This window comes from Phyllobates terribilis, unplaced genomic scaffold, assembly GCF_046119375.1.
Source record: "Phyllobates terribilis strain yellow unplaced genomic scaffold, ASM4611937v1 Scaffold_5__5_contigs__length_657084704, whole genome shotgun sequence".
Taxonomy (NCBI): Eukaryota; Metazoa; Chordata; class Amphibia; order Anura; family Dendrobatidae; genus Phyllobates; species Phyllobates terribilis.
In genome coordinates this window covers 452,325,524-452,353,481 of record NW_027362765.1, presented here as the reverse complement: position 1 = coordinate 452,353,481, position 27,958 = coordinate 452,325,524, and the positions used below count along the sequence as shown (strand labels likewise).

General features: G+C 41.4%; 1 protein-coding gene across 2 annotated transcripts in view; it reads right to left on the bottom strand.

The window, feature by feature from the left end:
* The window catches only part of CNNM2 (cyclin and CBS domain divalent metal cation transport mediator 2), a 119,138-nt gene that overhangs the window by 36,787 nt on the left and 54,393 nt on the right, over positions 1-27,958 (bottom strand). For both annotated transcript variants that reach the window (XM_073685328.1, XM_073685329.1), the window contains exon 2: positions 1,272-1,415. In XM_073685328.1, coding sequence (XP_073541429.1) covers positions 1,272-1,415 — 144 coding nt within the window. The remainder of the gene's footprint in view (positions 1-1,271; positions 1,416-27,958) is intronic.

The following is a 27,958-nucleotide window of genomic DNA, read 5'->3' as shown; positions in this document are numbered from 1 at the left end:
AGCGAGAATGAGAAAGAGCGAGAGAGAATGAGAAAGAGCGAGAGCGAGAATGAGAAAGAGCGAGAATGAGAAAGAGCGAGAGCGAGAATGAGAGAGCGAGAGAGAATGAGAGAGCGAGAGAGAGAATGAGAAAGAGCGAGAGAGAGAGAATGAGAAAGAGCGAGAGAGAGAGAATGAGAAAGAGCGAGAGAGAGAATGAGAAAGAGCGAGAGAGAGAATGAGAAAGAGCGAGAGAGAGAATGAGAAAGAGCGAGAGAGAGAATGAGAAAGAGTGAGAGCGAGAATGAGAGAGCGAGAGAGAATGAGAGAGCGAGAGAGAATGAGAGAGCGAGAGAGAATGAGAGAGCCAGAGAGAATGAGAAAGAGCCAGAGAGAGAGAGAGAGAATGAGAAAGAGCCAGAGAGAGAGAATGAGAAAGAGCGAGAGAGAGAGAATGAGAAAGAGCGAGAGAGAGAGAATGAGAAAGAGCGAGAGAGAGAGAATGAGAAAGAGCGAGAGAGAGAATGAGAAAGAGCGAGAGAGAGAATGAGAAAGAGCGAGAGAGAGAATGAGAAAGAGCGAGAGCGAGAATGAGAAAGAGCGAGAGAGAGAATGAGAAAGAGCGAGAGCGAGAATGAGAAAGAGCGAGAGAGAATGAGAAAGAGCGAGAGCGAGAGAGAATGAGAAAGAGCGAGAGCGAGAAAGAGCAAGAGCAAGAGAGAGAATGAGAAAGAGCAAGAGAGAGAATGAGAAAGAGCGAGAGAGAGAATGAGAAAGAGCGAGAGAGAGAATGAGAAAGAGCGAGAGAGAGAATGAGAAAGAGCGAGAGAGAGAATGAGAAAGAGCGAGAGAGAGAGAATGAGAAAGAGCGAGAGAGAGAATGAGAAAGAGCGAGAGAGAATGAGAAAGAGAATTTTTTTCAAGATCGAGGTTCAGATACTCCAAAGTATGCCTTTGGAGTGTGGAAGGAAACCCACACAAACACGGAGAGAACATACAAACTCCTTGCAGATGTTGTCCTTGGTGGGATTTGAACCCAGGACCCCAGCATTGTGGTGCTAACCACTGAGCCACTGTGCTGCCCATTACATATTATTACACTCACACTACATGCGCATACATACACATTTAATTAATAAAAAACTTAAGTTGGAGTGCTACTATAATTGCCTCCCATCCAGTCTAACTGACAGCTACAGCTTGTACTGAGTAGTGTGAGATCTCCGCAGCAACATTGAGGAAGGACACTGAAGAGTTGTCAATCAGGCTAAGTAGGGAGAGATTATACTCACTGTATAAATCTGTTTCATCTAGGATTTCAGATTTGATAATTTCTTCTATAACATCTTCCAAGGTAACAATTCCAAGGACTTCATAAAATGGGTCCCCTTCTCCTTCATTGTTCACCCGCTGTACTATTGCCAGGTGGGATTTGCCTAGAAAAATAGAATTACTGATAAGGATCTCTCTGATTTTGAATTAAGAAATAAAAAAAACAAACACACAATACAGAACTAGAAGACAGCGTTGCTTACAAGAGCTTTCGATCTAAATTACAGCATATTGCATAACAAGGAAATGAGAAAAGTAATAATACAGGGGAAGCTTAAATAAAGAAGTCCAAAAATTCCAATTTGAGAGGTCGGAAGTTACTATGTTACAATGAGGTATGGTATTCTTGGGTGTGAGTGCAGTACTGGAGAAGTCGGTGGATGGTTATAGATCAGCGATCTTAAAACTGTGACTGTCACTCGTAGGCATTAGTTTTGCACTAGATAGGCATCCAGCATATAAAAAAGGTCTGATACATGCAGGTCACACATCAGGGACCACCTTTAAGGGTATTTCGTATTTTATGGAAATTTTGCCATCAATTTTACCTTTTGTGTTGTAAAGATTTAGGTCCCCGATTCATCAAAACAATTATGCTAGAATTCTGTCTAAGTTGCTTTGAAGTCTGAAAATTTTTGCACAACATGGAGTTGTGCAAAAATTTGTGACTTTTGGCTGTTTCCTGTCAATTTCGTCCTGCTCTGTCAAAATGGGCATAGCTGGGGTGGGACGAGAGCGTGATGCCACAACTGGACTAATTCATGACAAGTTGTGGCATATTCCTAACACCAGAAATTTTACTCTAGTCCCCCGACTGGAGTACATGTCAGACAGTCCTGATCTTAATGAATCAGGACGACACATGCCTCCTTCATCAAGAACAATGCCGGTATTCATGAATCAGGGTCTCCGTTCCCAGAATGCGTTTTTGGTGACTTTTTAACGCTGCACAAAAAATGCAGTGCTGTACAGTTCTAGCAAAGTGGAAGGGATTTATAGAAATCTCGTGTACACTTTTTTTATGCTGCATTAACTGACCAGTGGTGCATTTTTTGAAAATCCTGTGGTTCATTTTTGAGAATCTGTAAGCATCAATTTCTCTTTCAAGTATGCTGAATTTTAGAAAAAAAACTCACTAAAAACTCATCATGAGAAAGTAAAAAGTTGAAATCTACAATAAAAGGAAAAAAAATGGATTGCATTTCTGGGGAATTTCATCATTTGTGTTCATTTTTTCCTGCCAAGTGTAGATGAGGTTTTTATTTTTTTACATGCCATGTTAGAGAATTAGGAGTAAATAAAGCAGATATGGCATTCAGCCCCCTTCTCTACTCATATCAAGATTATCCAAAGTAGAGAAGACAACTCTTGCCCTGGAGGACCTATGTCAATGCCTCATTTCTCCTCTAGAGGTGCTGCAGGAGAATATAGAGACCTGCTATAAAAAGGTTCCCACACTGATTACAGCGGATTATTGGCGGTCTCAGGTGGTGGACACTCTGTGGTCGAGTTCTTGTTAGGAAGTTCATCTGACAATAGGAGACTGAAATTAAATTAAAGGGGTCTTCGACTTTGGACAAACTGTCAAGTGAACTGAAAAATGCCTCATAATTCAGCAATAGGAAGTCTAAAGCTGAACATATGATAGCGGTCATACTGTTGTCAGATATTTCCTTTCCAGTCTTAAGTTTCTACGTAAGATGGACTTCAGAGCTACTACTCATCTCCATGAAACTCATTCATCTGGTAAAGAAGAACACGGTTACCAAATGGAAAAAAAGCAAAATAACAAAAGAAAGTTGACAAGAAATCCTTGGCCAACCATTCTATCCTATGAAAAGTTATCACAGCCTCATAAATACTGTACATGAAAGCTAAAGACTTTCCCGCACCATGCCAAGAAAGTAAAGCCTTGCATCCAGTCTGTGAAGGCCTGCCATGTATGGCATTCAACCAAAATAGCACAAATTTTCCAACATGGAAGGAAAACTGAAATAAATTGCGACAAAAATATACTGTACAAGGCTAAAATAGCCCAAATACAAAACCATTCCGGGACCAAAGATCTCTCTGTCCAGGCGATATAAACAATGAGGGTAACGCAATAAATATAATTTTCCCATGGTCTGTCGTAAGTGGTTAAAAATTCTTGGTGAATGTGTTTGCTGAAAGTTGAAATTCTTTAGCTATTCTCAGCTTGTGATCATTTAAAAGGAATTTTCCAAAGCAGGGTCTAATATTAGACTTAAAATGAAGTTTCCATTTCGCTCCAGTTATATTCTCACCAAAGTAACTGCTATATAATCTGATTGTCTTGGAGCCACTCATTTAAATGCAGATAGACATACTTTACATACCAGCCAAACACCAAAACACCAGAAATTAGAGGGGCTAGTGTTTAATCATCCATGCAATAAATAGGACAGCAGCACAAAAATATATTGTAAAATGTTTCACATTTTTTTAGTATTTAGCTTTAGAAAAAAAACAACTTTCAAACTATATACTCCAATTTCCACCTATACTCAAAGTAGTGGTAGATAGAATCATAGAATGTTAGAGTTGGAGGGGACCTCCAGGGTCATAATGTCCAACCACCTGCTCAGTGCAGGATTCACTAAACCATCTCAGACAGATATCTGTCCAGCCTCTGTTTGAAGACTTCCATTGAAGGAGAACTCATCACCTCTCATGGCCGCCAGATCCACTCATTAATCACCCTCACTGTCAAAAAGTTTTCTCTAATCTGCATCTTCTCCCTTTCAGTTTCATCCCATTGTTTCGTCTGTTTCCATGTGCAAATGAGAGTAAAGGACCCGTCACACATAACGAGATCGCTAGCGAGATCGTTATTACGTCACGGTTTTGGGATCGCTGGAGAGTAGTTTCGTGATCGCTGGGGAGCTGTCAAACATGCAGAACTTCCCAACGATTTCGGCCGCACCAGCGATCTAACTAACGATCTCGGCGGTCGTTGGGACGCATTCACACAGCAGCTATTTCAACAATCCACACCTTGATAGGGACTGTACTGTGTCACAAAGGCGTGCATAAAATTACGCAAAATCAGGACTCAGTCGTATGAACGGATATCAACAGCCCGGAGAATTCTGCTAGGATCTGCAATCCAGCACGAGGTCAGAAACAAAGGATGGAATCGCTATTCTGTTGCCTTCTTTATGCACGGCGGAAAATGAGACCGCTGTAGCAACCACCAATCGGGGACGAGGGGCGCGGAAAAGTCCAATTTATGCACGCCTACGTGTCTCAGTTCTGAATTGCTAACGAGTTCGTTGGTTAGGTGTCACATACAGCGATGCACACTGCCCAGCGGGAGCGCAACGACCCAGGAATGGTCCAGGAAGCTTTGTAACGATCAGCGATCTCACAGCAGGGGCCTGATCGTTACTACCTGTCCGACATAACGAGATCGCTAGTGAGATCGCTATTGCGTCACAAAAACCGTGACGTATCAACGATCTCGCTAGCGATCTCGTTATGTGTGACGGGGCCTTAAGGATGAACCCTCTACACTGACAGCCCTTTAGATATTTGTAGACAGCTGTTAAGTCTCCTCTTAGCCTTGTTTTTTGCAAGCTAAACATTCCCAGATCCTGTAATCGCTCCTCAAAGGACATAGTTTTCAGTCCACTCACCATCCTGGTAGCTCTTGCTCCAGTTTTTCAATGTATTTTTTAAAATGTGGTGCCCAGAACTGGACACATTATTCCAGATGGGGCCTGACCAAGGAAAAATAGAGGAGGATAATTACTTCATGTGATCTAAACTCTATGCTTCTCTTAATACATCCCAGAATTGTGTTTGCCTTTTTTGCTGCTGCATCACACTGTTGACTCATGTGCAGTCTGTGATCTATTAGTATACCCAAGTCTTTTTCACATGTGCTGTTGCTTAGTTCTATTCCTTCCATTTTGTAAGTTAATACATTTACAGAAAGAAGCAAGCTCATTATTTATTGAGGCGGAAACTATATTGTGAGCTGGCCTCCATTAGACCAATATACAGTGCAAGGAGCAGTGATCCCACATGCACATAATGACTTCATCCACAGCCTGGTTCTTGTGATCGGTGGAGGTCCTAGCGGTCAGCTCTCCAGTGATCAGACACTTACTGATACTGTGGATAGGTAAATCAATTCTGATTAGGCAAAAGCCCCTTTAAGGCTTAAGGCCGTAGGAACGCTTGTTCCTGACTATCAATATGTTTAAGCAGGCCGGCGAAATGTTCATTGGTGTAATAATTTTTAATTGATTCCGGACCTACCAAAAAATAAAAAATAAAAACCCTGTAAACATTTGGGTGGTCAGCATATAAACTCTGCAATGACATTTTAGAACAATATTGCAGCGTTAGCAGCTGCACGGAGTCTGCTATCAGACACATCCAGCCTTACCATAAAGAAGGCAGAGATGGTTTACTACCGCCCCTCTGCCTTCCTAGTCTTATATACACAAGGATCAGAGAGAGACACACAAATAATTTAAATATCCTAACGAGAAAAAGAAAAACATTTCTAGAGTTGTATGAAAAAACCTGAAAATGTGCCTGGTCATGAACAGACAGAAATGATCCAGGCCTAAACTTGTTAAGGAAGCTTCGAATTCATTATTTTCGGCAGCACATAGTCCTGTGCCAGCACACTTGATGTTTGAGACTATAGCTACACGTTGACTTGGGCCATGACACATCACTCGATTAAAGATTGATAGCGATTGCTGGTCTTAAACACACAGAAAGATAGTATAACAGTCATTGTGTCTACAGAACGTTTGTTGTCCAGTCTAAATGGCATGTAGCTGATCGATGGTCTTTTAAAGGGATTCTGTCAGCTACTTAATCTGATAACAGAATAATGTAAGGGTCAGGGACGGACACGGACAGCTTGGGGCCCCTGTGCAAGAAATGTGTCTGGGCCCCCCTCCCTGTCCGGCACGCTGCTTATGATGAGGGCAATCTGGCAATGGGACCCCTGGAACCTTGGGCCCTATAGATAATAAATAGAGCAGAGGCCAAGCAGGCACAACTCTTCTTCATTCAGGACGAGACTGCAGAGCCCCGTTCTCAGAAAGCTCTGGGGGGCCCAGTGGTCGAATCCCCAGTGATCAGCAAGTTATCCCTGATCTGATGGATTTGGGATAACATGATTATTTGGTGAATAACCCTTTAAAGAGCCAGGTTTATTTTCCTATTCTTTACAATTACAGTATCATACATGAACCAAAAACAGATATGTTCACATACACACATACCGTACATACTCACACTGTACATACGCACACATATATAACGTAATACACACACATATACACACACACACACATATATACATAAACATACACACAAGTACTAATCTATATCAGGTGTTCAGATGAGCTGTGTAGGAAGTCGGCCACATAGCTCAGAGATCAGTTGGAGAGGGCTGCAGAAGCCACTATGGGGGATGGGGAAACAGCAGAGACGACTGTCTGACACCAGCTGCCTACTGCAGTGCTGTCCTGTGCTTCCCCATGCAGTGAGCAATCCTCCACCCACCTCTTCTCTGAAAGATGCTAATTGGAATGGAACAGTGGAGGAAGCAGAATGCACACAGTCAGTCCTGCTCTTCCTCCACTATTGTCCTCAGTGTGGTGTGTGCCCAGGTCCTCTGACTATAGGTGAGTATTCACTATTGGGACATGCCATGCAGGAGGCCAGAGACGGCAGCCAGTGAGCACTCTCAACAGGTTGGTGGGGAAAGTGTTCATTGGCCAGCGTCTCCCTCCCTGCATAATACGCCCCTTTTTTGAATCCCTGCACTCTGCGCACTGATCTCTCCCCGGCTCTGGGTCAAATTGATTATGGGTGGGAGTGAGAGGGGACCAGTGTTGCTTGACATTGAGCCCCTCTCAATCCCGCCCGTAATCTTGACTGAGTGGCCCCATATGCCCAGAGTGGTCTGCCACTATTGACAGTACGTTCCTGCCTGCAAGGGCCCCCCCTTCACCTCCGGGCCCTGGTACAGTTGCACCGGTGGTATGATTCCAGGGATGTGTCACACAAAGGAAATAAACATGTGTATAACAAAACATGTGTAACTGCAATAATTTTCTAGGAGAAATACTTCATTTTCTGGAATAATTTAAAGGGTGCCAACATTTTTGGCCATGACTGTATAAGCAATTTTAGCCGCACAATTGGTTAACTTTTCTTTTTTTTCGATTTAATGAAAATGTAGAGAAATCAAATGTTCCCAACAGAGGAATAAGAATATATTAGAGTGTATTTCTTCCCACCCAACATCCCCATGTAAAATAATGCTACAACGCAAATTGTGAGAGAACTGAAAAATCAACCTTCCCAAGGCAAGTATAACAAGCTGTGGAATTTCAGGGTGTGAATCACTGTATCATTTTATAGTATTACAAGTTATCTCCATAGACTCAAGTCATAATAAAATTCTTACAAGGCATTCAAATTGAAAATCTGCCATGTTACAAAATCAAATTATGTGTCAAAGTATTACATTATGAAAAAACCCTGAACAAAGGAAACTGCAGATTAAATTTCGGAGCTATTAAAGCAATGAAGGAAACGTCAGATATCTGTACTACAGCCTCAATTTTAGTACATTTAATATGTATACACACACACACACACACACACACACACACACTATATTATAACGTGTGTGTGTGTATACACATATTAAATGTACTAAAATTGAGGCACACTCAAATACAGTGCTTTGGGTCATTGTCCTGTTTGTAGGATGAAATTGGCTCCAATCAAGCGCTGTCCACAGGGTATGGCATGGCGTTGCAAAATGGAGTGATAGCCTTCCTTATTCAAAATCCCATTTACCTTGTACAAATCCCCCACTTTACCAGCACCAAAGCAACCCCAGACCATCACATTGCCTCCACCATGCTTGACAGATGGCGTCAGGCACTCTTCTTTTCAGTTGTTCAGCATCTCACAAATGTTCTTCTGTGTGATCCAAACACCTCAAACTTTGATTCGTATGTCCAAAAATTTTTTTTCCAATCTTCCTCTGTCCAATGCCTGCGTTCTTTTGCCCATATTAATCTTTTCCTTTTATTAGCCAGTCTCAGATATGGCTTTTTCGTTGTCACTTTGACCTGAAGGCCAGCATCCCGGAGTCGCCTCTTCACTGTAGACGGTGACATTGGCGTTTTGCGTATACTATTTAATGAAGCTGCCAGTTGAAGAGCTGTGAGGCGTTGATTTCTCAAACTAGAGACTTTAATGTACTTGTCTTGTTGCTCAGTTGTGCAGGGGGGCCTCCCACTTCTCTTTCTACTCTGGTTAGAGCTTGATTGTGCTCTCCTCTGAAGGGAGTAGTACACACTGCTGTAGGAAATCTTCAGTTTCTTGGCAATTTCTCAAATGGAATAGCCTTCATTTCTAAGAACAAGAACAGACTGTCGAGTTTCACATGAACGTGCTCTTTTTCTGGCCATTTTGAGAGTTTCATAGAACAAACAAATGTAATGCTCCAGATTCTCAACTAGCTCAAAGGAACATCAATTTTATAGCTTCTCAAATCAGCCAAACCGCTTTCAGCTGGGTTAACATACTTGTGCAAGGGTTTTCTAAACATCCATTAGCCTTCTTACACAGTTAACAAACACAATGTACCATTAAATCACTGGAGTGGTGGTTGTTGGAAATGGGCCTCTATACACCTATGTAGATAATGCAATAAAAACAAGACGTTTGCAGCTAGAATAGTCATTTACCACATTAACAATGTATAGAGTGTATTTCTGATTAATTTAATGTTAGCTTCATTGAAAAGAAAATGTGCTTTTCTTTCAAAAATAATGTCATTTCTAAATGACTGCAAACTTTTGAACGGTAGTGTATACAGTATATATATATATATATATATATATATATATATATATATATATATATATATATATATATATATATATATATATATATATATATATATATATATATATATATATATATATATATATATATATATATATACATACACACACACACACATATACACAGTGGTGGCCAAAAGTATTGGCACCCCTGCAATTCTGTCAGATAATATTCAGTTTCTTCCTGAAAATGATTGCAATCACAAATTCTTTGGTATTATCTTCATTTAATTTGTCTTCAATGAAAAAAACACAAAAAGAATTGTCCTAAAGCCAAATTGGATATGATTCCACACCAAAACTAAAAAAGGGGGTGGACAAAAGTATTGGCACTGTTTGAAAAATCATGTGATGCTTCTCTAATTTGTGTAATTAACAGCACCTGTAACTTACCTGTGGCACCTAACAGGTGTTGGCAATAACTAAATCACTCTTGCAGCCAGTTAACATGGATTAAAGTTGACTCAACCTCTGTCCTGTGTCCTTGTGTGTACCACATTGAGCATGGAGAAAAGAAAGAAGACCAATGAACTGTCTGAGGACTTGAGAAACCAAATTGTGAGGAAGCATAAGCAATCTCAAGGCTACAAGTCCATCTCCAAAGACCTGAATGTTCCTGTGTCTTCCGTGCGCAGTGTCATCAAGAAGTTTAAAGCCCATGGCACTGTGGCTAACCTCCCTAGATGTGGACGGAAAAGAAAAATTGACTAGAGATTTCAACGCAAGATTGTGCGGATGGTGGATAAAGAACCTCGACTAACATCCAAACAAGTTCAAGCTGCCCTGCAGTCCTAGGGTACAACAGTGTCAATCCGTACTATCCATCGGCGTCTGAATGAAAAGGGACTGTATGGTAGGATACCCAGGAAGATCTCACTTCTTACCCCGAGACATAAAAAAGCCAGGCTGGAGTTTGCCAAAACTTACCTGAGAAAGCCTAAAACGTTGTGAAAGAATGTTCTCTGGTCAGATGAGACAAAAGTAGAGCTTTTTGGGAAAAAGCATCAACATAGAGTGTACAGGAAAAAAAAAAAGAGGCATTCAAAGATAAGAACACGGTCCCTACAGTCAAACATGGCGGAGGTTCTCTGATGTTTTTGGGTTGCTTTGCTGCCTCTGGCACTGGACTGCTTGACCGTGTGCATGGCATTATGAAGTCTGAAGACTACCAACAAATTTTGCAGCATTATGTAGGGCCCAGTGTGAGAAAGCTGGGTCTCCCTCAGAGGTCATGGGTCTTCCAGCAGGACGATAACCCAAAACACACTTCCATAAGCACTATAAAATGGTTTGAGAGAAAGCAATGGAGACTTCTAAGGTGGCCAGCAATGAGTCCAGACGTGAATCCCATAGAACACCTGTGGAGAGATCTCAAAATGGCAGTTTGGAGAAGGCACCCTTCAAATATCAGGGACCTGCAGCAGTTTGCCAAAGAAGAATGGTCTACAATTCCAGCCGAGCATTGTAAGAAACTCATTGATGGATACCGGAAGCGGTTGCTCGCAGTTATTTTGGCTAAAGCTTGTGCAACCAAGTAGTAGACTGAGGGTGCCAATACTTTTTTCTGGCCTATTTTTGAAGTTTTGTGTGAAATGATCAATGATTTGATTTTTGCTTCATTCTCTTTTGTGTTTTTTCCTTGCAAGCAAATTAAATGAAGATAATAATACCAAAGAATTTGTGATTGTAATCATTTTCAGGAAGAAACTGAGTATTATCTGACAGAATTGCAGGGGTGCCAATACTTTTGGCCGCCACTGTATACACACACTGCTCAAAAAAATAAAGGGAACACTCAAATAACACATCCTAGATCTGAATGAATGAAATATTCTCATTGAATACTTTGTTCTGTACAAAGTTGAATGTGCTGACAACAAAATCACACAAAATCATCAATGGAAATCACATTTATTAACCAATGGAGGCCTGGATTTGGAGTCACCCCCAAAATTAAAGTGGAAAAACACACTACAGGCTGATCCAACTTTGATGTAATGTCCTTAAAACAAGTCAAAATGAGGCTCAGTATTGTGTGTGGCCTCCACGTGCCTGTATGACCTCCCTACAACGCCTGGGCATGCTCCTGATGAGGTTGATGATGGTCTCCTGTGGGATCTCCTCCCAGACCTGGACTAAAGCATCCGCCAACTCCTGGACAGTCTGTGGTGCAACGTGACGTTGGTGGATGGAGCGAGACATGATGTCCCAGATGGGCTCAATCAGATTCAGGTCTGGGGAACGGGCGTGCCAGTCCATAGCTTCAATGCCTTCATCTTGCAGGAACTGCTGACACACTCCAGCCACATGAGGTCTGGCATTGTCCTGCATTAGGAGGAACCCAGGGCCAACCGCACCAGCATATGGTCTCACAAGGGTTCTGAGGATCTCATCTCGGTACCTAATGGAAGTCAGGATACCTCTGGCGAGCACATGGAGGGCTGTGCGGCCCTCCAAAGAAATGCCACCCCACATTACTGACCCACTGCCAAACCGGTCATGCTGAAGGATGTTGCAGGCAGCAGATCGCTCTCCACGGCGTCTCCAGACTCTGTCAAGTCTGTCACATGTGCTCAGTGTAAACCTGCTTTCATCTGTGAAGAGCACAGGGCGCCAGTGGTGACTTTGCCAATCCTGGTGTTCTGTGGCAAATGCCAAGCGTCCTGCACGGTGTTGGGCTGTGAGCACAACCCCCATCTGTGGACGTCGGGCCCTCATACCACCCTCATGGAGTCGGTTTCTAACAGTTTGTGCGGACACATGCACATTTGTGACCTGCTGGAGGTTATTTTGCAGGGCTCTGGCAGTGCTCCTCCTGTTCTTCCTTGCACAAAGGCGGAGATAGCGGTCCTGCTGCTGGGTTGTTGCCCTCCTACGGCCCCCTCCACATCTCCTGGAGCACTGGCCTGTCTCCTGGTAGCACCTCCAGCCTCTGGACACTACACTGACAGACACAGCAAACCTTCTTGCCACAGTTCGCATTGATGTGCCATCCTGGATGAGCTGCACTACCTGAGCAACTTCTGTGGGTTGTAGAGTCCGTCTCATGCTACCATGAGTGTGAAAGCACAACCAACATTCAAAAGTGACCAAAACATCAGCCAGAAAGCATTTTTACTGAGATGTGATATGTGGTCCCCACCTGCAGAACCACTCCTTTATTGAGGGTGTCTTGATAATTGCCAATAATTTCCATCTATTGTCTATTCCCTTTGCACAACAGCATGTGAAATTGATTGTCAATCAGTGTTGCTTCCTAAGTGGACAGTTTGCTTTCACAGAAGTTTGATCTATTTGGAGCTATATTCTGTTGTTTAAGTGTTCCCTTCTAATCCTTTAAGTTTTTCTTCTAATCCTGAGCTAATCTTTTACTCACAAAAATCTATTTTGGGGTGAAATCTGTCTTCAGAGAATACAGATTTTCCCATTACTGAGATAGGAGATGACAGTTGGTGCTCTTAGGTTTCTATGGAGAACTGTAACTGTCATTTCAGGAGAGCTTGCAGCAGAATGAATCTCAAGCTCCTCCCTCCTCCATAGAATTTTATAAGCACCAACTGCCATCTCCTATCTCAGTAATGGGAAAATCTGTCATCACTGAACATAGATTTTACTTTTGTATATAGAGTAAGGCTGCGTGCCCACTACGCGTTTTTCAAGCGTTTTTGCCGCGGAATTTCCACAGCGAAAGCGCTTAAAAAACGCTTGGTAATATGTGCCCCATGGTCCCCAATGATAATCCGCATGTGTTGTGCACATGCTGCGGAAATTTCCGCTGGGGAAAAATCCATTAATTTTGCGGACACACGGCGTAATTGCCGCCATTGACTTGCATTGAATCACTTAATATTCGCATGACTACATGTGCACATGCGGATATTAAGCGATTCAATGTGCGGATGGTACCCGGGTCTAGAGAAGAGGAGACTCATCCAGAACCGGGTACCATGGTACCTGTTAAAAAAAAAAGAATTAAAAATAAAAAATATACATTATACTCCCCTTCTGATGGCCCCCGGTCTCCTGTACAGTGCGTCCTGGCTCCCCGGTGGCTCGCGATGGTGTGAAAAGACCTTCCATGACATCATTTAGTCATGTGACAGGTCACGCGACCGCTGACGTCGGCAGTCGCATGACCTGTCACATGACTAAATGACATGGGAAGGTCCTTTTACATCACCGTGAGCCGTACAAGAGACCGGACGCACCAGAGAGAAGACTGCGGGCCATCAGAAGGGGAGTATAATGTTTTTGCTTTTTTTTAACATTTTTATTCTTTTTTTAACTATTAACTTGGTCACACTATATAAATCTATGCCGGTTGCATGGCTTTATATAGTGTGAACAAGTTGTCAAGCACTTTCCAAGTGATGCTAAAAATCGCTTGGAAAAGAGCTCGATAACCCGCATGCAGAAATGCATGCAAAAACGCTTGACAAACGCTTCTACCTGGCAGGAAAAAAGCATGTAAAATCCGCATGTGTTTTTTCCTGCCAGGGAGATGCAGAAAAAAATCAGCAGCATTTCTGCATCGTGGGCACTTAGCTTAAAGGATCAACCCAGGAGGAGAAGCAGATTTCTCCAATAAGATATATTACATAGTTGATTATTTCATATGCACTATGGATTTGTGAAAAAATGTAAATGACGCTTTAGTCTTTAAGATTTCTACTTACTAAAAGGAAAACATTCTAGTGTTAAACTGTACTGATTATTCCATGTCCAATTACAGCTATTCACATGGGAATTGGATGTGAGACCACTTTTTAATTCTGAGGGACAGGCACTAAAGTGAGTGATTACCATCTATATACAATGCTGTGGAAAAGCTTCAGTGCCACCAAAGTAACAATACATAATATTTAGGATGCAAAACTTTTCACTTTTAATTAACAATCCAATATTTTTTCATAAGGTCAAATTCACACAACAGTCTCCTGAGCCAAACTCAACATGACACCCTCATAGGCATATGTGCAGCTGTTGAGTTCAGATCAGGAGACCGACGTCTGTATATTGACGTCTGTACGCGAAACATAGATATGTGAACTCGGCTTTACAAAGGGTGGTCTCCCAATGAGAACCTTTTTTATATTTATTTATTTTTTTAAATGACATGTTGCCTGACCAGTTGCCTGACATGTGCCTTGGATTTTCTCATCCCTTGGTGATCATCTGGTATCAGCCTCATCAAGGAGTTTATAGGAAATCCAGCATTACTTGGCTGTTATGAATCACCATCCATGTTCTGCTTAGATACCCTGCGACTTCTAACAAGTGGCTCACCAATCAGTGCCATTGTAGGGGGGCCCTACCTCTATTAAGTCTATATGTACTAACAGGGTATGTGATCAGTGGTGGTCTTCGTGAAGGGATGAACAACCTTTTATGGTCATGGGCCACTATTCGACAAAACCCGAAAGCAACAATAAGAGATGGCATCATTGGATGTTTGCCATAAATGTGTAACAGGTACCGATACAACTTCCAGGACATTCAACCAACGAGGAAAAAATGGTCTCCTTCTCTATTCAACTATCTGTACAATATCATGTCCTCAGCACATTTCTTTAGATGAGAATGTTGCCAACCCCTTTTAGTTTTTCTAACACTTGATCCCAGCTTAGATTGCATTACTCAAAAGTATCACTCATTTGCTACACAGAATGTCGCCATGGATGAATACATCCCAATAGTATTGTACCGGTTGTAGTTCCAAGCAAACTATGGTATCAACATAACTCACCATATGGAGGAGAATAAAATAATGTGGCACTGGTCTGGACAAATTCTAGGAGACTGAATGCCTAATTTTCATAGCATGCTGGTTTCATAGGCTTTGGGGGACTTTCTTCTGATCTAATGAGGAGCTCAATTTTGAGCCACAAAATACTTCCATTGTCACTTCTTGTGGTCAAACATCCTCCCCAAGTTTATAGTAATTAGAGGTCAGATGCCCAATAGATGGATGTCAGATGAACGATGGTTCAGCTGATCGGTCGGCTGGCAGTTCTTTCTTCCGACTTCCCTATATACGAGAGACGCTCACTCTGCCGAGAGCTCCTGTGCTCTCTACGACCGAGCCACGGCTAGAGTCCTCTGGTGTCGGCTTACCTCACCGAAAACAAAAGGATTGTCAGTCAGAGATTGGACATGCTGAATCCTTTTCTCCCCGGAGAGTTGGAAAGCCCCCATAGACATTAGACTGTCGACCAAACCCATCGATAACAGTGGGTTCGGCCAACATGGGGGCCTTTAGTCTACCTTCACCGGGGCATTTAAGCAAAGACCATCTAATGAGTAATCCCCTAAAAAATTATATCAAGGGAGACAAGGATCCGACCTGTTTAACTTCAACAGCCAATCCTTTTATCATAGAGATACTCTGCTACCAGAGAAGTCCAATAGTGGTTCTCTCATAGACAACACAGGAAACACTCGGCTCCTCAAACGTCCTTTCTATTGAGGAGTCGAAAGAGCTGTCAGACGAACAGATTATGGATACTAAGGTCATAGAAACTGTTAATCAGTCCAAGATCATGTTTGCTTTGATTTTTTTTTTTTTTTAAACCGAGGCAAGGCCACAATTTTTGCTACGATTTTCCAAAATTGCAGCCAGTTTTTTTTACGATTTTGCAGTGATTTCTGAAAAACTATTGAGCAAGAAATAAAAACGTACTGTCTGAACTGAAACTACAACATGTGGAGATAAATTTAAGGATTGATTAAGTCCTTTGGATTTGGTTAAGGGTAGTTCCTATTGTTTAAAACTACCAGTTTAAATTTTGGTTTATCATAGATATCGAGGTGCTACATACTTTGGGCTTCTAAAACCACGACTTACAATTCTGGGCATTTAGTAAATAACATCGTAAAATCATTAGGCACTAAGTACAAAGCTTTTCCAAGAGAGACTCAGGTAAATTAATATACACAGCTTAGGAGATGAAAGGGGGGCTTGTGATGGAAACATTTAAGTACATTAAGAGTTTCAAGAGTCCTGAGGAAGCATTTTTCTAAATAAAGGACGTTAAAGCGTCACACGTTTGGTTTTCTCACACTATCCGATTGCACATTTTAGGTCTTGTTTGATGCATGAAGAGACCCAAGCTAGTCCACTTTCAATGTACCCACCATCAGACACTATGTTATTTAAGTCTTCAGAAAAATATTTTAAAATTTGAGGAGCAATGACGGCCTTCTATGTAATGGTATGGCTCCTCACTATTCATCTGATGTGTCTTCATCTAATATCATGCGGTAGCGAGTTCTTACAAGTTGCAGAGGGCGAGCAAGTGTTCCAGCTCTGTAGAATATGAATAACTTACTATTTTTTAAATAAATCTTAAAAAAGAGAACATTAAGAAGCACATCTTACAGAGTTTTTATGAAATTTTCTTTTTCACCAGGTGCCATTTCCAAAAGAGTCTAAAACGGTAGAGACGCTCATGCTGACCTTGGTCTAACGTGTATGGCAGCTCTCAACAAATGATGTCCATGGAGATCAGGAACCGGCATGTAAAATGTTGAAAAGCTGAGACTTTTTCATCTCAAAGAGATAAGCTGCCAACAGAGGAGTCGAGCAGCTCAAAGAACATAGTAGATCTCAGCCGGGAAATGCTCGTGTATGGAAGAGATGGGCAAAATAGCTGCCGGCCAAACAATCGGCCAAACCATTGCCCAGCCGGCAGCTGACTAAAGTGTATGGGGGAGTGGGGAGGGGGATTAACTTGCCTTATAAATTAGATAACTGTATATTTGTGCAGTTATTTCACCCAAGTCCATCTTAAATAGGCAAGCTTGGGAGAGCCATTTATTTCAGTGGGAAGAAAGGAATATCTCAATCTCTTGTAGGATGAAATAATGGGTCATGGTGGATTTAATTTTTTCCTGCCCACCCGAGCTGCCGTCGTAGTCAGAATGGCCAAATAAAAACATTGGTAAATTGGCATAAACATGGGGAGAACATACAAACTCCTTGCAGATGTTGTCCTTGGTGGGATTTGAACCCAGAACCGCAGCGCTGCTAAGCTACAGTGCTAATCAATGAGCCACCATATATAAAGATGATGGAAAATTTTTGCAGTTTTTACAAAAAGCCTTTTAAAAATATAGACGTTTAACGACATGCTCCTATTTAGTTTAGAGACGCTCATCCATCACAAAAAATACCATATACGAGACCTAAAGGACTGAATGGAGAGAGGACCATAACGATAATAGAAATAATCCAGTTCTGGCAACAAGAAGAAACCACTCATCATAAAGAAGGGAAAACATTAGAGTGATAAAGAATAGGGGATTGGGCTACAGAAACAGAAGCTGCATATTTGCGATGGTAATTTTTTCTTTGTTCCCTGATCTGACACTTGGGTAGATGGACATGTTATTGTGCACTGTGACCCGTAGCTTTCGTCCCACAGAATATCTGTGAGAAGTGTAAATTTAAAAAAAAAGGATAAGCTCTCAGTGAAAAACTGCAAACAATCAAGCTCCCGAGTGATGTAAGGGTTCTAAAGAAACATGTTAATAAAATAACAGTTTTTCGCTGAAGCACATGGGAAAAAACTTTCAAAATGAAATTGACGTAAGTGCTTAAATATGATGAGGCGGATTCCAAAGGGATGACTCGAGAGAGCAAGTCCTTCACAGGAGAAACCCTAAATAGATTTGAAGGTCTAATTTGTATTTCCTCCTAATGTTTTTTTTTTTTTTTTCAATGTAAAACTTTATGAGGAAACTGAAAAAGCGTTGCATACTAGGCCTATAAAAAATACAAACAAAAAAAATGCTATTACACATTGACAATCCAATATGGTGTCTCTCCTAAGATCTTTTACGACTTGAGGTAGGATTACATGCTTCCATCCTTCCCTAATGCTATGTTCCCGCGATGAGCTTTTGGCGAGTTTTTGAAGCTGCATATTCTTGAAAGAATACAAGTAAACTTTCTTACTAAGGCCGGTTTCACACATCCGGATATTTCCGGTACCAGAAACAACGGTACTGGAGATATCCGTTTTACGTGTGGCATCTGTGTACGGCATATGTGCCGCATCAGGATCACACAGATGGGCGCCTGGGAATCAGTACTACAGTTACAGCTGTTCCCAAGCGTCGGTGCTGAACACTGCCCTCATCATGGTTCCCTGCCGGCGCTGTGATCAGCACCAGCAAGGACAATGATGAGGGTAGTAGTGTCTGCTCCCGGTGTCCCCACCTGTAAAAATAAGATGAAAGTAATAAAATCCATGTACTCGCCTCTCCTAGATGTCCCCCGCTGTAATCCATGTGACCGCTGAAGCCGAGAAGCCGGGGAGAATGAGCCGCTCCGGAGCTGCAGCTCAGGAGAGGTGTCCTGTCACTCACTGTTGACAGCTCTGGCTCATTCTCCTCAGCTTCAGCAGGGGACACCTAGGAGAGGCGAGTATATGGATTTTATTATTTTATTCTTATTTTTACAGGCGGGGACACCGGGATAAAACTACCACAACCCTCATCATTTTCCCTGCTGGTACTGATCACAGCGCCAGCAGGAACCATGATGAGGGCAGTGTTAAGCACCGTCGCTTGGGAACAGCGCCATTCCCAGGCGCCAGTACGTGTCACACGGATGCAGAATTCATATTTGCACATTAAGTAAAATACACTCCTTGTGTAATATCCCTCAACAGTTCTTTGTTTCAAAGTGTTCTTGGGAGAGCGTCTACAACTTGTGAGATTTGGATGGCACCAACTCGTTCCTTACTTTAACAAGGATATTTGGTGTAGGAGGTCTAAATCGTAAGAAGCCCCAATGTATATATTTAATGGTTCTTTATAGGACATGGGCACCTTTGTGTGAAGGTGGGGGGAGGGGGTGGCATTTTGGGCTTAAAAATCATTCTTGCATTGGATTTCTTGAAAAATCTTACATGATTTACCTTTAAAAGTCTCAGTGTTGCATGGTCTATTGCCAGCTCTGATGGGAGAGTGTACATACTTATCTTCCTTCTTCTGAGCTCTTCTCAGCAGATTTATGAGCACATGAAAGTCATAAATTAGCAGAGAGGAGCGCTAAAGAAGGAAGATAAGATTTCTAAATTCTCCAGGCAGAAGGAACTCACTGACATATTCACAGTTAACTATTTCGGCAGCATCGGCAGCAAGCAGTGGACAGTGCCACCGCAGCTACAACATTTTTAATGAAGGGGGAAAAAAAACAGCGAAAATGATTTTTTAACAAAAAATGTAAATGAAAAGGCCCCTAAAATGTGTCCATATCCTTAAAGGTACTGAATAAGGACTCTTGTCCAGAAGTGTACCATCACACCCATAGTATCTCATACTGTAGATCCATTTGACTTTGTGACAATCTGCTAGAAAAATAAAACAAAAAACTGTTGTGGCTTACTGCGTGCCATTTTACACAGAGTTTCTCATGGGGGGCACCATACAGCAGTACCTGTGGGTCAGTAATGAGGAACCATAGGACCTGAAGCTGCACAGGGTTCGTGCGTACAACTCTGTCGTGTGCATGGGGCCAAAGGAACAATTCACTGATATTAATTTGTAAAATACATATTCCAGACAAAATAAGTCAATCCAGTCTGGTTTAAAAGAATTTGGGTCCAAATTTTGCAGAAAACTTTTAAAGCCATGTCTGTATTTTTCACCCACTTCTGGTTTTGGTTTACAAATACTGAGCTAAAAAACTCACCAAATACTCAAAGTGTGCACGTGGCTTAACATGGATTTTGGTGCGGATTCTGCGCCAAAATCGGCATCAAATCCAAAGACAATCCCCATGATACATGTGGATGAGGTTTTTGCAACCCTGTAGACATGCAGCTAAGAAAATACAAGACAATTTTTTTTTGCCAACAAAGAAAAAAATAAATAAATCAATTAAGTATTATGCTTACGTATATCTACACAGAAAAAAAAAAATACAAGAATGGGGTTTATACTCATGCTGTGGAACCACAGCCAAAAATCAGCGTTTCTCCCCCATGTTTTTATCACGGAAATATATTTTGGCTTCCCTGCTGACAGGTATAAAAAAAAACAACACTCTTTACAGTAACGGCCCCCCTCTTTACAGTAACAGCCCCACTCTGAAGAAATGCCCCCCCCTTTAGAGCAACAGCACTCTTTACAATAACAGCCCCACTCTTAAAAGAAATGCCCCCCTCTTTAGAGTAATAGCACTCTTTACAGTAACAGCATCCCTCTTTACAGTAACAGCCCTCCTCTTTACACCGACAGCCACTCTGTACAGTAACAGCTCCCAGGATGCCAAGAAAAGTCCATCTATATTATGTAGGCCAAAAACCAAGCAATGGATGTACCCAAATCTAATGAATGTTCTCGTGTATTTCATGACATGTTTTAGTCATTTTTTCGTTTTACAAAGTCGCCGTTTCCATGTTATAATGATGATAATAATCCGGCTTCTCAGAAACTGAACTTTGTTTTACCTGATATTGTGAGACCGAATGGCCAACTACACAACATCGATAGGGCAGAACGCCTCCGCTGGAGCAGGTGAGCTTGGCTCGAATTCCAGTGTCGGGTCTCACTAGGATCTCACCAAGTAATTTTATCTACTTCATCCTCTTGCTCCAAAGAGTAATATCACTGACATGCAAAACTGCAGAGAAATGGCTTCATTTTATATTTTTGTGAGAATGACAAGTGGCAATTTTGTAAAAAAACATAAAAAAGTCTCATCAAAATGTTTATGTAATGGATAGGATGTAGGTGTATTAATATACGGATAGCTGTCCTGCCTGGTTTCCAGCACTGCTCCGGTCCTCTTCTGACCCATGTGGTCTGAAACCAGACTAACCCGATCACAAAGGGATTTGTGTATGGACTGGCGGTCACTTACTAAGAGTAGGTTTACGCAAGCGTACAAGAAATAGTTCAGAAAAATGGGACGATTTTTTTCTCACTTGTCATCTATGTGCAGTCCTTGAGCAATTATTTTTTTACAGCAGCTATTAATCATTTACAGTTCCCTATGTTACAGAATTGTAATGGATCTGTAAAAATCGGGTGCTATACTGTGGCTTCTTATGGCATCCGAATTTTGTTTACGTACCCATAGACGTGAGTGGGCGAGTCTCATCCAATTTATGGAAGAAGCTCGTGCATGCTGCCATTTTTTAAATTTTTTTTAAAACGTAGATTCGGTTAGAGAAAAAAAAATAGCTCACCTGCACTGCCCTAGTTGCCCCAGTGTAACATCATCCGTGCGTCACACGGAAACTACTAACCAGAAGTAGCACCGGAGATGCCGGTAAATCTTTTGGCTCAACTCTAGAAGTGATACCATTGTATTTTTTTTTATATTTTTTTTCATAGTCGAAACAGTACACAAGTCCTAAATGAATAAATGATCCCAAATAAAAAAAAACAAACAAAAAAAAACACAGGAATAATGTATAGCAGAAATGAAAAACTAATTTGGTCTTAAAAAGAACCTGTCCCATCCAAAACTGCTATTGATCTGCAAATACAGAGAAAATGCAATTTACTTGCAGATTACATCTATGTTTAGCTATGTTAGTGGGGCAGCGGATACAGGGAGAAAATGAAGTTCTATCCTTCCTGCAGCCGCTCACAGCAACACAGTAAGGACAGCTGATGGTGGCATAGCGATCGCAGACGGCGAGACCGCGACCAGGCACGTGCAGGAGGGGGGCCCGCCATCCGAGGACACACATTTATCTGAAGTGTATTGCAGCATAGGGACTCTCTTGCTCCCTGTAATACACACTGCCAGCCAATCAGAGGCTGCAGCTGACGTTGGCATGCCAGATATTGGTGGCTTATGACAGTGATGTCATACGTTGCCATAGAAGGCACGCCGAAGTCAGCTTCTGGCCTCTGATTGGCTGGCAGTGTGTATTGCAGAGCAGGTTCCTCGGACGCACATCCAGCTGAAGTAGGTGCTAGGGTCAGCGGGCCCATCACCCACATGGGCCCGGATGAAGAAGCAGCCGCATGTCAAAGGAGCGGAGGAAGGGGAGAAGAATGTTTTCTTTTTATGAATAACGGGGAACATATATACCAGGATAGGGGACATAAATATTAGAAAATGGCCCAGGATGAGGAACATATATACCAGGACAGGCCCCAGGATGAGGGACAATACTACATAATGAAATAGGGGGTAGGTCAAACACATGTTTTTATAGGATTTCGAACGCTACAAGGGCCCATACATCTGACCAACATGCAGCTAGGGTGGGGGGCAGGTCCAACTTTTGCACCGGGGCCCATCGGACTCTAGTTATGCCACTGGAGGCTGTAATCACTCCCCGCCACATTGATTGACAGCTGGCCCCTTTAATTATCCAAATGTAATCTAATCCATCATTTGAGACTTTTCAAAAATGTTGCTAATTTTTGGGCGCAAATGTACCATCATTCTATAGTGGAGTACAAAATTAATTAATTTGTGCAGTCGAACACTAACATGTAAGATTTTAAGGTTTATTGAAAGGGTTGTGTGACAATTACTCAAAAAAAAGTGTGCAAATAATTACATAAATGGAAAAGAGAAAAAAATTAAAGTGATGCATCGGGGCCAAAGACTTTTGAATTCAGTTGAGTAAATGATGAAACATGGAGATGATTCTCAAAGGGAGGGAAAATAAAACCAACGGGCAACCGCATGACCTAAAAATGAGAGTTACATTATGAGAAAAGTGAAATGGTAGTGGACAATGAGAAAGACCCATTTTCCATGAGTGTAGGGTTATTTTGAGATCACATTTTTTGGTATGTATGTTCCCATAATTAGCACTGAATGTTCTCTGGGCATGTCTTCATGTTTCGGGTGGTCTGTCAAGAATGGGATGTTTGCATAAGGAGTAAGCAGTGGAAACTGTCATAACCCAAGACTTGAAGAACATTGAAGAGATAAAACAAATGGAAAACTGTTCTCTCCCAAGAGACAGGTACCAGGGAAAGTTATTATACACTGTTCACAGACAGTCACTCCATCCTAAATAAAGTTCAGCTCCAGACTGCACTCTCAGGAGGTCAATGTGCCCATTCTTTCCATTCATACTACACCAGTTTTCTATATTATCATGCTGAATTCTCTTAGTGGAATATGTCTTTAAAAGGATATATGCAAAGAAGCCATTTGAAATAATTGGGGCTACCAAATAGTTTGGGAAAAAATGCAAAATCAGCGCTACTGAAATACTCAAAGAAAGTGTTGTTGCCGCTAGAAAAACTTTATCTACTTTTTTTTAAACTAGATACAACTTTAGATAACTCCTTCATCCATTCACTTGAGAGCCATAGATCGGAAACTTACACAATGCATATAAGAACTAAACTCGGCCAAAACTTCTCACATCTACATGAAGTTTTTCTGTTCTCCCTACGTTCGCATAGACTTTCTTCAGGTACTGTACCCAAAAAAAGACAGACTGGTTGAGTTGGAATTTTGATTATAAGATCCAATAAAGGACAATGGGGTGAGAGGCGAAACTTGTATAAGTGATTAGATACTATGGACAACACTGCAAAGCACACGCCCTAGACCGTCAATATTACCAATAATTAGTACAACTATAGCCAAAAGGGATTGGATCCTAATAGGATCCTTCTAGAAACCTTTTTAAGATGCACCCTTGAAAGGAATGCCAAAAGCCAAATTCACACTGATTCTTTAAAGTGCCCATACTCAATCACTTCAAATTTCTTTTTAAATGGATTTTCCAGCCACAGAGATATGATAACATTTTAGTTTTTTGTCATTATTATAAGGAGCAAGTAATGGTGGCCCAATCTCGAGGAATTAAAAATCAAAACTAAGAATTATGATCTAGAAATTTTATTTAGGGTGGATTGAACAGGGCTGCAAAATTACACAGAGAAAACAAGGATCCTAGTACATTTCTCTCTAGGATTATTTTTGCTCAACCTTCCAGATCCCCATAGGTGTGACTTAAGCCTCATTCAGACGTCAGATTTTTCCACATATTAGAAAAACTGTTCATCAGAGTCCAATTTTTTCACGGACCCATAGTCTTGAATTGCTGATTTTGATCCAATGCTCAGATCAAAATCAGAGATGTCTCCAATGTTTTCTGTGGACCACTTAGTCCAAAGTAAAGAAACAAAAACAAAGACATGTGAACAGCCCCATAAAATATCTTGGCTATGAATGCTAGTATCCATGAAGAACACTGATAGCACTTATAGGAGAAAAAAAATGACGTTTGAATGAGCCCTTTGGGTGGTATGTGAGATAGTGTTCACCTATAATCAAATTTTGGGTTTTCACAAATGTGTAAATAAAATCCAAAGAAGGAACAATATACATATTGGCTGGTACATACAGGTGCATCTCACTAAATTAGAATATCATCAAAAAGTGAAACTCATTATATAGAGTCATTACAAACATTGTGATCTATTTCAAGTGTTTATTTCTGTTAATGTTGATGATTATGGCTTACAGCCAATGAAAACACAAAAGTCATTATCTCAGTAAATTAAAATAATTAACAAAAAACACCTGCAAAGGCTTTCTAAGTGTTTAAAAATGTCCCTTAGCCTGTTTCAGTAGGCTCCACAATCATGGTGAAGACTGCTGACTTGACAGATGTCCAGAAGGCAGTCATTGACACACTCCACAAGGTCTCAGAGTTCCAATTTTCATTTGGAAATCAAGGTCCCAGAGTCTGGAGGAAGAGTGGAGAGGACACAGTCCAAGCTGCTTGAGGTCTATTGTGAAGTTTCCACAATCAGTGATGGTTTGGGGAGCCATGTCATCTGCTGGTGTCGGTCCACTGTGTTTTATCAAGACCAAAGTCAGCGCCACCGTCTACCAGGAAATTTTAGAGCACTTCATGCTTCCCTCTACCGACAAGCTTTTTGGAGATGGAAATGTCATTATCCAGCAGGACTTGGCCCCTGTCCACACTGCCAAAAGTACCAATACCTGGTTTACAAACAACAGTATCACTGTGCTTGATTGGCAGCAAACTCGCCTGACCATAACCCCATAGAGAATCTATTATAGAGAATCTATGGGGTATTGTCAAGAGAAAGATGAGACACCAGACCCAACAATGCAGACGAGCTGAAAGCTGCTATCAAAGCAACCTGGGCTTCCATAACACCTCAGCAGTGCCACAGGCTGATCGCCTCCATGCCACGCCGCATTGATGCAGTAATTGATGCAAAAGGAGCCTCGACCAAGTATTGAGTGCATTTACTGAACATACATTTCAGTAGGCCAACATTTCGGATTTTAAAAACATTTCTGAAGCTGTTATAAAAGTATTCTAATTTACTGAGATAATGACTTTTGTGTTTTCATTGGCTGTAAGCCATAATCATCAACATTAACAGAAATAAACACTTGAAATAGATCCCTCTGCTTGTAATGACTATAATATATAAAGTTTCACTTTTTGTATTGAAGAACTGAAATAAATTAACTTTTTGATGATATTCTAATTTAGTGAGATGCACCTGTATATTCTTATAGTTTCTACACAATGCAAGTGACTTAGACCACTGCATGGGTATTTGCATCACAGAGAGCGATGGCATACTGCTGGGATACACCATCATGGTCGCTGGGTCTCCAACGTCGGGATCTGAGATTGAAGGACCGCAGTGCTAGCTCATTGCTGAGGCCTCTTCATTGTTTTGATTGACGTCTAGACCACCCATTGTGCAGGGAACACGAGTGAAGCGCTATCCAGGTGAATAGGACCGGCTGCAGCTCCCTGTACAGTTGGGTGGCCATCAGCTCTCCTGTGGGGGAAAGAGAAGGAGTCGCATCACTGATTCAGCCACGTTGCCCCATCATTCCCAAGGTTGGTGAGGGTCTCAGAAGTAGTCAAAAAGAGTGGCTTAAAAGAGAAGGCAAATACTTGCCTATAGTCTGTATTTAAATAGGCCCAAGCTGGAGAAGAGGGGGCGCCGTTTTCGGAAGAGAGAAATCATGTTTTTGATATCTGATGTAAATATCTGATGTAAGCTGCTTTTTGCAGTGTTTGTGTGGCTCGATCAGCCCATTTATGACCAGCCCTAGAGTACAAATATTTCTCTTTTTCTCTATTTTCTTTGTACAGAGTCAAGTATTTTATCTGAACTCTATAAATGTTATTGCAAAATCATTCCTCTACAAAAACAGGACTGATGTGTTTTTTGCTCGTCAGTTTGAAAACTAAATTCACGTAATGTTGGAAGAATTTCCTAATTACAGGATGCTTTTTTTTAAATAAACTTAATCCTCTCGGTAGCCTTGATTTAGCTAATGAGATTTACCAGTTATACTAAAGGAATGCCAGCTCCTTAGTGCCCACTAAAACTAAACACGACTCCTTAGAATTATCTGCAGTGTAAATTGGAATACAGGATGAGATGCATTATCACTTGTCAAGCAGAACAGCATAGGAAGCTGCCCAATAAAGTGGACCCGGAAATATTTGTGTACATGGTAAGTTTTGTAGATTAGTACATCATTATTTCCAAGATTAATGACATGTGTACAGTGGCCAGCGATGGCCAGTGACCCCGCACCCATGACATGATGCCACACTGATGACACACCATTATGCTCACTTTGTAAATAGAGAAAACTTACTGATTGGGAGTAGAACAAAAAAAAGTAAAAAAAATAAGCAATATAATTAGGTCTATTAAACAGCTTTATTCTTTTATATCCAAATCTACATTTTTTTAAATCACACCTGACTAAAATAATGTAAGTTGATTTTACTGACAGATTCCCTTTAAATGGGTTGTCCACTACTTCTGAATCCCTATGTTTCCCCTCAGTAAAATAATAACACTTTATTCTCACTTCCGGCACCGTTCCAGCAGTGTCGGCACTGGCTCTCCCTGGGATCGCGTGACATTGTTATGTCACGCAAACCCTGCAACCAATCAGCGCTGACTTCACTCTCCTCTTCCTCGGATGTAGTTGACATCCAAAGGAAATGAGCTGCAGAAGGATGCTGTGGCTGTGCTCTCGCTTCCTCTGGATGTCTTGATTTGTCCGGAGGAGGGGCGAGTAAAGCCAGCGCTGATTGGCTGCAGGTATCGTGTGACCATGTCACGCAATTCCCAGGTGAGACAGTGCTGGCACCGCAGGTATTTTACTGGGGGTGAAAAATAGGAATTCTGTAGAGGATTTCTAAGTAGTGGACAACCCCTTTAAAGGATAGACCATGCATGATTTTTTTCAAAGGCTCTAAAAGTTACCGTACTTTCTACTTCACCTCAATGTCAAGCATTCCATTTTTTCCAACCTATGTATGGAAGCATAATGAAAAATAAAAAGCAAAAAGAAAAAAAGGTGCTTTAATGAGCAAAAATATTGGATCAAAGATGGCGGTCACGAACCATACCCTAGAGCGGTGGTCTGCCAGCTGCTTCTATCTAACATGCCAAATTAGTAGGCATGTAAGGTTGGAGAAGCACATTCAAAAGACTATCTAAGAGTCCTCGATGCAAAATACACCATCCCAAACTTAGAAGAGACATGAAGAGGAGGATGACTATTCTGGAGTCCCTTCTTCATTTTTGGCCGATTTATTTGGATTGAAAAAAAGTGATTGAAATGACTTTAACGAATATACAGAGATCAGACGCCTAATGTACTCATATTACAGATCACACAGTGCATAAGGCGATGAAGGACTTATCATGGCTATGAATGAGAAGCATGACTTCCCTTGGAGAAGGTAAAGGTGTGTCCT